This window comes from Daphnia pulicaria, chromosome 7 (genome assembly GCF_021234035.1).
Source record: "Daphnia pulicaria isolate SC F1-1A chromosome 7, SC_F0-13Bv2, whole genome shotgun sequence".
Lineage (NCBI taxonomy): Eukaryota > Metazoa > Arthropoda > Branchiopoda > Diplostraca > Daphniidae > Daphnia > Daphnia pulicaria.
In genome coordinates this window covers 789,165-802,096 of record NC_060919.1, presented here as the reverse complement: position 1 = coordinate 802,096, position 12,932 = coordinate 789,165, and the positions used below count along the sequence as shown (strand labels likewise).

The 12,932-nt window shown below is 39.7% G+C and overlaps 1 protein-coding gene across 1 annotated transcript; it reads right to left on the bottom strand.

Annotated features, from left to right (window-relative positions):
- Window positions 1–6,522: 6,522 nt before the first annotated feature.
- LOC124349591 (silk gland factor 3-like) lies at window positions 6,523–10,498 on the bottom strand. The gene is made up of 2 exons (XM_046800330.1): window positions 7,860–10,498; window positions 6,523–7,574 (listed from the first exon to the last, which is right to left on the bottom strand). Exon 1 carries the CDS (start codon window positions 10,101–10,103, stop codon window positions 8,424–8,426), a length of 1,680 nt encoding a protein of 559 aa, XP_046656286.1. The 5' UTR covers window positions 10,104–10,498; the 3' UTR covers window positions 6,523–7,574; window positions 7,860–8,423.
- Between the last annotated feature and the right edge of the window lie 2,434 nt (window positions 10,499–12,932).

Here is a 12,932-nt window from a genome sequence, read left to right as displayed (position 1 = left end):
TTCTTTCCCCTAAACAAATAAAAAAGGCGGCGTGTCGTTCGGTCACGCAGTTTTGATTTTAAACAAACGAACGGACAACACCCGAAAAAAATAAAATAAAAAACCGACGAAATAATTTTTTTAAAAATATAATTCGTATGGGCCTAGAAAATGTCTAGGTGAGATCGTTTTACATTAAATACTCTCATCTTACCAAATTTGAGGCCTGCTGGTTTTTCGGTTTAAATGTAACAAAAACACAAAATAAAAAAGGAGGGGGTTTTGATTCTTGGAATTGTGATGCTTGTTGTCCTTATTTGTTTTGTTATTCTATTCGACGAACCAGTTTTTCTTTATTGCAATCGAGATGAAAGTTCGAGACTGAAATATCAAACGAAAATCCGAAAAATCCCCTCCGATTTTATATACCGGCGACGATATGCAATCAAATATTGGCCAACAAATTAAAAAAGTGAACGCCAACGGAATAGAATTATATAGGAGAACTTTTATTATTTTCCTGGAGGAAGAAATCGCATGACACTCGACCAGATTCCCCCAGTTTTTTGGTATTTTTTCCTAAAAATTTCTTCCCCAAAATTCTTTCCAATTTGTTTTACCGGAATTTATTTTATTCTTCTTAAAAATGATTTTTTTCGAATTCTTTGCGACTTTGTTATTTAACTCTGCCACTTTGTGAACTGAACACACAGAGAAAAATAAATCAAATTCCTTTAGAACAAATGTGTCCCTAAAAGGAGCCCGGTAACCCGAACGTTTTTTTCCAAAACAAGAAAAAAATAATTTTGAAAAAATATTTTTTGAATTAACACGGCGCGTAGAAGAAGAAGGTGTGCAGTGTAGGGGAGAAAAATAAAAGAGAATTTTTCTATATTTTTTCCAGGGGTTGGTTTCAGGTATACACATAGGCCCAGCGTGTCCACACAGAGTGAAAGGGTCTCGGGTTACCATATAGGCAGCCAAACCGTCATTGATGATGGATAGGCCTTTATTTTTTCTCTTTTCTACCATTTCCTGGTGGAGGACCCTCCCTTTTGAGTTGCTCACATGTGCCGAGAAATTCTCACCTTCTCCAATTGCGCCTTTTTTTTTTAATTTTTATTCTTTTGTAAAATGTTTTAAAAGAAGAAAAATCAGCTCGACGTGTTTGTGGCTTTGGATATTTATTCGCCTTATTTGTGTACAAGCGACACATCGGTAAATGTGTGCGCCCAGTAGCTATTTTATTTATATTTTTTCACCAATTTATATATTTGGCGCCCAGTATGGGGGCGCGTCATCAACTCACGCCCCGATATTTTACAAAGCACAGCGCTTTATGCTAATCAGCCGGTAGTCAAAAAATTATATAATCAATATCGATATATAATAAATAAAAATCGTATTTCCCTCTATAAAATTCCGAGTTTAAAAATATAAAATTTCGAATTAAATTTTTCAACGGGTTGAATATATAACCGCCACACACACAGCATCTCTCCCCTTTTGTACTAAAAAAAAAAAAAAACTTAAAATGAATCAAAAAAGGGTGCGGTCTTTATATAGATCCCTATTCCTATTGTCGGATTTCGCGCAAGAGTTGAGCATCAAAGTAGAAAAAGAAAAAAACGGAGCATCGGAATCTGGTTCCCCTACACTTTCCCATGAAATTTTCACCCCTTTCATCTTTAGGATAACCCCTTTTATATATTTATATATATTTTTTTTTTACCTCTTGGATTTTTCAAAAAAAAAACAGTTCTTCTTCTTCTTCTTCTTCTGGTAACTGTTGTGTGTGTTTGTTTGTTTGGAGATGCGACGGTTGAGAAAAAGAGACCCCCCTGATTTTAAACTTTTTTTGGAAGATCAAAAACCATTTGCGTGGGAATCATCGATGCTCCCTTGTATGTATATAACGGTGAAATACATTTTTCCTTGTACGATTTTAGTTGAAGGAGAAAACTTTTTTAATTGGATGCTTCGTTAAAGCCTAGCCGGCGCTTACCAGTTTGACCGACTTTTATTTTTGTCCGATTCCCACACGAACGAACGAACGAAAAAGTTAAATTTTCGACGTAATAATATCCCAAGTTCTAATACATTATAGATTAAAAAAACACCCACAGTATCTCTCTCATAACCAATACGTCATATACTTAGTAAAGGGGGGTCACAGCAGCAGAAGAAAAGAAAGTTTTTATTACACATCCAAAACGCAATGCAACACACACACAACACAGAGAACAAAACAAAGTTTTTTCTTCTTTTTTCTTCTTTCCAGAAAAACCGGCGTGATCACCGTTTGGTGACAATTGTCACGTTCCTCGTAATATTCTCTCCGCCTGTGTGTGTGCAATACACACACTCCCGAGCTGCTGCTGCTGCTGTGCTATAGCCGTTATTAGTTTCAACGGCCAAAGTTCACACACACAGAAAAATATAAAAAGAAATAAGAAAAAAAGCCGTTGCTCAACTCTTTTTTTTATATTTTTTGATATCAAACTGCGCCAAACTTTTTTTCGAGTTTCAAAAAATAAATAAAAGGTTATTTTTTATTTATTTCCTTGATAGGGGGGATACATTTAAACCCCCCTATACTCACCCTTTTTTTTTAGATATATAAATGGGGGGCCGTCAAGTGAACTGTTTCCTATCGTACATTCCTCTACCGACTCAAAAAATAGACACTGTAGAGAAGAAGAGGAGAGAAAAGATTTTTTTCCTTTTTATTTTAAATAAAAGAATATAATATATATCCCGGGGCTTCGATAAATATTATATAGGCGGCTATACTACACACACACACACACACAGAGCTCTCTCGGAGAATAAACAACAAACAAGGAGAGAGAGAAGGTAGAAAACCCGTCACGAAACCCCCCCGAAAAAAGAAAAAATATAAAAGAAAAAAAAAACTTTTTTTCTTTTCTTATTTTTTGATAATGTCTCCCTATATATTCTTTGTGTCACTGCTGGGCTCTTCTATAGGTAGTATAGGGTCCTTCAGTTGCTCTTAGTTACCAAGAGAGGCTGGGAAATGTGTGTAAAGAAGAAGAGATTTCATCCTGTGTATAACAATTCGCCAATAAAAGGAAAAAATTACCAATCCATCTGATAAATAAAATTGAACTTACAATTTAAAAAAATTTTTTAGTTTTTGAAATTTTTTTCGATTTTTTTGAAAATCCGGTTTCGAAAAAAAATCAAATGTTTTAAAAAATAAATTTTAAAAAGAAGAAGAAGAAGAAGAAGAAAGGTTAGAATATCACCTGGTCGTCGGTTATATACGAGGCTATCAGTTTGATCCTTCTCTCTTTTGGATACTTTTGGCTGCTGCTGCTGGGCAGCCATCTTCCCTCACACACATGTCCTTTTATAAAAATATAAAATGTGTATAGAGTTTATTCTGTACAGCCATCAAGGACAGCAACAACAACCAGAAAAACTTACACAATTTCACCTTACCCTTTTGATGCTGTAATAAAACAAAACTTACACAAAATATTTAGAACAAAAATGCCGATCCCGTTTCTTTCCTATATTTGGCGTCCGTGTGTCTTATCGTCAGCACGAAAAGGATGGACGTCTAATAATCGAATTGATTTGAATTCTACCGATTTACTGAACCGAGAGATGAGAGCCAATATACTCGTTCTCTGATATAAATGAAAATCCGTTAGGTTTATTTTGTAACCTCAAACACGCAATATCCAAATTCGGTGTGGGTTTTCTCGATCGATATGTGTAGCAGCTATATAGACGAGTTTATGCACATTTGATTCAATTATATAAATATAGATTTGGATCCGCATAACAACACCATCTGGATCGACTGGAAATTTTTATGGGTCGTTGTTTTTGTCCACGTCACCCGTGGGAGACATTTTGGCGGTCCCCCACAATTTCTTCTACAAATTCAAAACTTTTTTTCTTTCTCTTTTTATTATTTGTGGCGACTATAAAAAAAAATTGGATAAAAAAAGGGGGGGGGGGGGGGAGAGACTTATCCAATTGAAAAAAAAAGGGGAGGAAAAAATATAAGAAAAGACGTTAATGGGCGTCGGTGGGATATAAAGAAAATGATGGCGCCCTCATATAACACACATAGGCCAGCCACACACAAGTGAAAATTTGCCCAGCCTTTTTTTGATATAATTAGATTTGTATGTTGTATAAAAAGTGACGTCATACTTTTTTCCAGGTCGAAATAAAAATGAGACACAAATTTGAATAAATTTCATCAATGAAAAAATGGAAATAAATTTAAATTCCTACACACACACAAGGTGCGCGTGTGTGTGTGTGATTTAAATATATGCAAATAAATGGGCTGGTTGTTATTATTATAGTAGCTGTGACAAGTGTCCCCACCGCAACTTGAATGGCCGAGCGTATATAAAGAAAATAAATAAATAAAAGTTGTGTGGTTCATTCATTCCATTCATTTATAAAACATCCATAGCACGGGATGATATGTTCAAAAGGAATAAGAAGGGGAGATTTCTATGCAGCGTGTGTATATTATAATGGCCCTCGTAGTAGTATATGTATAGTAGTAGTAGGAGTATATTTATGTACATATCATTATTTGGTAATGATAAATATGCGCATACAGCAGCAGCAGCAGCGCAAGATAGGTCCCAAAGAAAATAGATATAACCTTTTTTTTAAAAAATGAAATTCCCAAACAAACTAAATTTATTTATTAGCCGCAGAGACTTTTTGGCTGCTCCTGTTGCTCCCGAAGAAATACTATATATAACCAATAGCGTCTCAATTCATTAGCATCTCATTTGCATCTCATTTATTCCATTTCCGAAATTTTTTTTCTTTTTTTCATTCGATTTTGTTTCTTTCTTTTTTCGAATAAAAAAGGAAGAAAGAAAAGAAAGAAAAATGTATACCTGGATATACTCACGTGCTGAACGCTCATGGCGGGTTGTGTATAAGGTAAGAAGAGAAGGGGGCCACTTGTGTGTGTATTATTATTATATAAAAGAAAAAAACATTTAAAAAAAAAATCTTTTTTGGAAAAGAAAAAACGATGGCGACTTGACCTCCAAGTCGCGAGGTATAGCCAAACCTGTCCATCACAGCTGGGGCAACACATTTCTTTTTCTTTTTCTCCGGCGACTCTTTTTTTTCTTTTTCATCCCCGTCAAATTTTATTTAAAAAATTAATTTTTATTTTATTTTTTAGCGCGGCTTTTTTCAAATATTCTTTTTTTTTCAAAGAAAACGTGTCCTACATCAATCTAATACACAAATTTATTTTGTTTCACTTTTTATATATATAAATCTACGGAAAAAATTTTCCTGGCGGGAAAAAACCAAAAATTTAAAAAATAAAAGAAAAAGTTTTTTAAATTTTTCTTTTTTTTTCCTCGATCGACCGTCACGTTTCTCATAGAGTCTCTCTCATATAACAAACGCTTTTTCTTTATATATATGTGCTGCTGCTGGCTGGCTGGCCGGGATAGAGAGAAGGAAGAAAGAAGAAAAATAAAAGGAGGAAGGAGAGAGAAGTTGAGTCGGCGGCGCGCCGAGGACGTGACGTGAGAACTTAAACTATCCCCTCCTCCTCCTTCTATATACCTCTCCCTTCTCTCTCTCTCCCCCTTGCGTATATACTTTCCAATCTAGGCAGGAAATCAGCGGAGCTCTGTGTGTGTGTTAAGAAAAAAGAAAGAAAACTCACAGAAGCTGCGCGCCCCGGTGTAGAGAAATTTTACCTTTTTTTTTACTAAACGAAGAGAAAATAATAAAAATTGCGCGGAATGTATTCAACTTAAATTTCTACCGATTTATATAATTCACGTAATAATAAATGATTAAAGAAAAGAAAAGAAAGAACAGATATGTGTCTAAGATATAAGAAGAGGTCGCCGTCCATCAGTCGCCCAGAGGCTCTTCTTTTAAAAAAAGAAAAAGAAAAATATAAGAAAAACATTTTCGAATGGCCGAAAAAGATGGAGGGCACGAGCCACAAGAAGAGAGGAGAGTCTATCTGTGCTCAAGGCTTTTCACCTGGATTCTTCTTCTTTATTCTTCACATTGTGTTTCTTTTCTCTTCTTCTTTCTTAGAGACGCACCTTTTTTATTTCAACGCCAACAACTTTTTAAGAAAATATTGCGCAAACATTGAGCCTAAAACAAATTTTTCTTGGCCATTTTTCACCTGGTGGAAAAATTTACTTTTTTCTACCCCGATCGAAATTGGATTTTCTCAAATGTTTTTCCAACATTTACTGTACATACGCAAGAGAGTTTGATGCCAGAGGGCAAGAGCCGTTAGAGGCACACGTCCGAGTATATAGCTGCTGCTGCATCTCTGCTGTGTATGTTGACCTTGCCTCCGCTCCTATAGACATCCATCCTTGTACGAAACTTGTATAGGAGAAAAATAACCTTTAGGCCTGAAAAAATATATATTTTTTTTAAATAAAATAAAATAAAATGTAACACAATTTTTTTGTTGATTTGTTTTTACTTCAATTTTTTCACGTTTTGGCTTTTTTTTTTCAAAGTTTTTTCCATTTTTTCTGGAGGAGAGATACGCACTGTACAACAACATTATCGTATATAAAGTAGGAAGGTGTGGTGTGTGTGTCTGCCTGTGTGTGTGTCGAGAAATTAAAACAGAAAAAAATGTGGGGAATAATTTTTGCGGGATTGTGTGTGTACAGAGCAGCGGGAAAAAAATAATTTCAAATATAAAAATTCAATTACAACCCCCCCAAAAAATTAATGGAAACACGACAAAAACACACTAGCAAAAGAAAGATTTTCTGGGAGGAAAACAAACAAACAAACAATCGGGTTGTGATATATAAAGGCCTGCTGGGTTGTCCACACACACACACACACACATACACACACTGGGATTTGAATCAAAGTCCGTCCGTCCGAAATGCGTAAATTACAAAATTCGGGAATTTTTTTTTTTTTTGACCAATAAGAAACGAAACAATTAAAAAAACAAACAATTTTCGGGGGGAGAGAAAAAATGAATTGGGGGAATTTTGATACATCGAAATTGATTTCCCATCCAAAAAAATGTTGGAAAAATTTAATTTTACAAAGTTATTCGAAAATTGTGAAAATTCATTTGCACACACACACACACACGTACAATCACATCATTTTGTTCGAACCCATTTTTTTTGTTGTCTCATTTTGTTTTGAATTTCACGAAATATTCCAAAACAAAATTTTTGAATGAGAAATTTTTATTTTTTCCATATTTCGCTATTATGTGTTTAGAATTATAAGAGGCCGTGTGTCGACATATGAGATTCTCGCCTTTGCAGACATAAAAGCCGAAAAAACAACGAAATTTTGTTGGGGGTGGAAATATTTTGTATATAGGAAATGTGTGTGTGTCGAGATATATTTAAAAAGTTGATTCTTTTATTTTTTGGCACGTCGATATTCGAAATATATTCTTGCTCGAATATATTCACACACACACCGCGATATTGATTTAGTTTAAATTTCCTCTTGCTCTTCATCAGAGTCCTATATAGTCGCTTCAAGTCGATTTTGTTTACGTCATGATAGGTCAAACATTTTCGATGATGGGCCGTGCAGAAAAACTGAATAAATTCCAATGAAAAAAAATTAAAAAAAAAATTAACTTTAATATTATTATTTTACATTTAGCGTATATATAGACTCGCCCAAAGCTCTTTATGATATTTAGGCTACAACAACAACAACATTTCCAGGTTATATAGATGGGGAAAAAAAAAGTTGTACACATATGACCAGCGGCGGCTGACCTCACCCAAATAACAGCACACAAAAGAAACAACGTTCTTCTTCTTCTTCTTATAAAATAAAATAATATCGAAAAATGAATAAATTGCATTTTTTCTTACCTCAACTCGTTTTCTTCTTCTTCTTGATGTTCACTTGAATTTTTTGTTGTTCGGATGATGTACCCCAAAAAACACAAGAGGGTTCGGTCTATAATCTTGTTTATAGCACGCGCTGCTGGGCTATAAGCTGGACCGCCCTCCGGCAGTGGGGGTTTGATGGAAGAAGAAAATAATTCATTTTTTCGTTGCTGCTGCTGTGACACCAACAACACGACACTTCAACTTTGTGTTTGTTTTTTTGTAACTTTCTGATTGCAAAAACTTTGGTACAATTTGCGTGTCGAAATGCCAAACGTTTCAAACACACACACACACTAGTAGGGGGGTTGGGGGTTGGGATCAAATACAAAATGGCGGATATAATTAATTTTGCTTTTTTGATGTTGTTTCGTATAGAATCAAAACACGCAGGGAATTCCCCTCCCTCGGCGCGCGCGAGATATATAAATTGAAGAGATTAAAGAATTAAATATATTGAAAATGACAAAAGAAAATTTGATCGAAAAAAGATTTTTCATTTTAATTTTTTTAATTTTGCAAAAATAAAAATAAAATTCAATTTTTTTAATGGGCTGTTAGCGACTGGGAATGCGACGGGGGCAGAGATTGGGGTGAGAGCATGGGCGGACTGTGACCGTGTTGTTGTTGCTGTTGTTGCTGCTGTTGTTGCATCATCCCAGGCGAGGGGTGGCCGCCGTGCAATCCGATCAGATGATCCGAATGAAGCGGATGGCCCGGCAGATAACCTCCTCCCACGACGTGATGTTGTTGCTGTTGTTGTTGCTGCTGGTCCATCCCAGGGTAGTCGCCCATACCCCCTCTGAGGGGTGATGAATTGGGTCCGTTGGGCATGGGCGGCGTCATCCGCTTTTCCTTTTGCCGCCGGTTGCAGAACCAAACGCGGACGACTTCCTTTTCCAGCTGGAGCGAATCGGCCAGCGAGGCGATCTCCTGGGCAGACGGTTTTGGCTGCTTATGAAAATGCTGTTCCAGGGCTCCTTTAACCGACACCTCGATCGACGTCCGCTTCTTGCGCTTCCGTCCCTGGGCAGCGATTTTATCGATGCTGGTCGGCGATCCGGTCGTCGAATCCGCTTCTTCCAGCCACTTTTGCAGCAGCGGTTTCAACTTGCACATGTTCTTGAAGCTCAGCTGTAGAGCCTCGAACCGGCAGATGGTCGTCTGTGAGAAGACGTTGCCGTACAAGGTGCCCAGGGCCAACCCGACGTCGGCCTGGGTGAATCCCAGTTTAATCCGCCGCTGTTTGAATTGTTTGGCGAATGCTTCCAGGTCGTCGGAGGTTGGATTCTCTTCTTCCGACGGGTCGCCACCCATGTCGCTTCCGGCGCCGGAGTGGGGACCACCACCGCCGCCGGAATGCTGGCCGTGGTGCAGGTGATGGCCGTGCTGGTCCAGGTGTCCGTGTGGGTCGTGGTCGTGTGGACCTAAGGGACTGCCGACGCCGGAACTTTCGCTGGGACCTCGGCCGACCATTCCGCCGTGGTGGTGGTGGTGCTGGCCCGGATGACCACCACCGGAATGCGGATGCAATTGACCCATTCCACCGTTCATTCCGCCAGAAACGGACGGGTAGTTGGGGTGCTGGATGGGCGATCCGCCGCCGGAGGACATGTAGGGCGAGGAGACTGAAACGGCCGAATGCCAACCACCACCTCCGCCATGGCCGGAAGCAGATGACGATTGTTGGTTGCTGTTGCCGGCCCGGTGGTGCTGGATGGCCACCAGGTCGCCGGCCTGCGGTTTAATGTCCTGATGGTGCGGATGCAAAGTGGCGTGAGCGTGAACCGAGTGCATAGATGCCCAGTGATGGGCAGCCGCACCCGGATGGATTCCGGCATCCGACCAAGGATTGTGCGACATCAAAGCCGCCGGGTGTCCAGCAGCGGCGGCCGCCGCCGCCGCCACCATGTACTTCATTTCATGTCCGTGTTGTTCCCTGTGATGTTGTTGCACTGGCGAGCTGGACCCGTTACCTCCTCCGCTTTGATAACCTCCGCCACCACTTTGTGTGGAATTAACCAAGTTCATTCTGATTCCGGCGCTGCTGCTACTGCTGGATGCTTGCTGTTGTTGCTGTGATTGCTCCTGTTGGTGCTGGGCCGCGGCCGCAGCGGCGGCCACTAGTGCGTGGTGATGCAAATGGTGGTGGTGGTGATGGTGGGCCGGATGGTGGTGATCCGTCGGCTGCTGCTGGTGGTGGCCGAGGTACGTGGCCGTAGCCATTGACTTTCCGGCAATTTTACAAACTTTTTTTCAATTTTTCCAATCAACTAAACGAAACGAAACGAAACGAACGTAATCCAACGTGATTTCACGGACAGCAGCACAATTTTTTGGGTAACACTGGGCACGGAAATCACACTGGATACACCATGGATATCTCGGCGGAATAGAAGATGACACTAGACACACGTTCACCGGATGGAATAGAAATTGTTGTTGTTGTTGTTTATGTTGTTGGGGTAAGAATCAAAATGTTTCGATGGATGAGAAACTGAAAAAAAGGAAAGAGATGGTGGACGAGACGAGGTTTCAAACGTGACTCTCTCATGCGTTATGCATGGCACTGACTGGTCGGCTGGGCTACAACAACCACCGGACTATACCCCAGCACCAGCAGCCAGCAGTACACACACGGGGCTGTGTGTTAGCTGGTGGGGGCGCTGCGGGGCAACAATGGCTCCGCCCTGTTGCTACCCACCCGTCGGGGGGAGGAGCTTAGAAGATGTTGAGACTCCGCCCATTGACGGTGGGAAACTGGCTGGCCATTGGGCGAGGCGGGTGACGTCACGGACGTCTTTCTGGCTCGCCATTGGTCCAGAAATTAGGCCACGCCCCTTTTCCCGCTTTTCACGCAATTTTCGGTCGGGAGAAATGACAAATCGACGATGTAGAGGAAAAAAGAAAGAAGAGCGTCGGTGCTGGCGTCGACGCCATTGTTACATTACACCCCGTCCGAATTTCGGAATCATCAATTTCATCCCCGCAATATTTCTAGATATAATAACACTCAACTCTTTTTCTTTCGTTCGCCTCTTCGCGGCCGTGAATAAAAATAAGAAAAAAAGGGAAATACTCAACTTAACCCTCTTATGCAAATAAGATACCGTAGAGAGTATATAGCGCGGCCATACATCCCCCCAACGTCTTTTCTTCTTCTTTTTATATTTTTGGGATATATTATTTGGCTGTTGGGTGCGCGCGTGTGGCAGCAGCAGCAGCAAAAGCTCCCGGTCGATATCACACACAGGGTTTCCCGAACGACACACATTTTTCACGCTCTAAAAATATTATAACAATCATTTTTAATTCTATATAATAAAAATATAGATTTAGCTATATAAGAATTATAGGTCTATAGATTGATACTTATGTTTAATGTTTAATTGTATAATTATTGATGGCGTCAATGTGTTAATCATTCGAAATTCATTTGAAAATACTCTGGTTCGATACAAGGCAGAGCAGATATATAGATCCTTGCATTTAATTGGAAATCTTATAGCAAATAACGTGTAAATAAGTCTTGCATTAACTAAATTAGACATTTGATATTTGGCAAAGACACACGCCAGCAGCAGCAGCAGCAACGAAATAACCTGTTTAGACTATCGTCATGCAGGGCGGCTCCTTATTCGTATAATAAGAGTTTATATGTATAGAAATATATTGCACTTGTGCTCTGTGTATCTACTGCTATACAATATACACACAGCAGCACAAAAATCTATCGTCGCGCCAAGTCCCCATGTCTTTTTTCTTTCGTTTTATTTTCTTTTATTTCTTTTATTTTTATTATTTTTTCTTTCCTTTCGGTTCTATCGTGTGTGTGTGTGTGTGTCCCCCTTTTTTGATGATTATTTCTCTTTCCCTTAGCTCCGAGCTTTTCTCCGTGTGTGTTGTCGGTCGCCATCGGACGACGTTGGAATACGTAATGAGCTCCTGGCTGAGCTGCTGCTGCTGGCCCAGGCGCTTGCGCCGCCGCTCTTTTATATAAAATAAAATGAAGAAAATACAAAATAAGACGGGAAAATATATATCTATTCTTTCTTTGGTGTGGGGTTAAAGTTAAATATTAGAATATAATATAACATTGCCAATATTCGAATCAAGTGTGGATAGAATATTGGCGGGAGATTTAAACGGTGATGGACGTCCGAGAGCAGCACAGAGATATTCATTTGCCGTTTGGAGATAGAAATGAGACAATATAGGGCGATGGCTGTGCTGTGTGCTGTGTGTTCTCTTTGGCTTGTATAGTATAGGATATAGACGGTGGTGATGGGCGAATAGAACCAAACGCGGACGGAATAGCAAATGAAGCGGACCGACCATTGATCTTTTTTCCGTCTCTCTCTATACCCGCGCCACTGCTGCTGCTGGCTGGCTGGCTGTGCTATAGCTGGGCATTTATTGACTTTCATCACGTTGTGTGTCTCTTGTCGTTGCAGAGGGCAGCATCATCTGAATGTGCTGTTGTATAGACGGGATAGATCCAGCTGCGTGCTGTTGCTTTGATTTTATTTCTTTCCTGCTGCTGCTGGGCTGCTGCTAATGAAACGATCGACCGCTGAATACCTGATGATGGCCGTATTGCGTCAACAAATATCACATCCGCTCCTACACACATCTATATAGGCCTATATATACTGCACACAAATCTATCAAAGATGGCGCCGTCTCAAGGCGTGATCGTCACCGCTTCGTGATGGACCAGACCGGCCACCACCGGCTTTTATTCAGACAGACTGCCGATATGTCACGCACCGTATTAAATTATAGTTTGAAAAATATATTTCATCAACTCTACAGCTCACACATGTGTGTGTGTAGACTATAGCCGTCAAGGTTTGTGAGAGCTGTTATTCTTTCCAGGTTGTCTAGATTTCGACATTTGCATATTTTCACGATGTGTGACGGATATGTTACGGTTGAAATACAAACAACATCGAACGAAAGGAGAGAGAGAGTCAAAGTTCAGGAAATGTTGTTATATAAATCAAAAGAAAAACGAAGTTCTACCTGTTTTTCTATATCTGTCGATGTGATGCG

Excerpts from the sequence above, each read along its gene's own strand:
- LOC124349591 (XM_046800330.1), bottom strand. The coding sequence starts at position 10,103 with ATGGCTACGGCCACGTACCTCGGCCACCACCAGCAGCAGCCGACGGAT.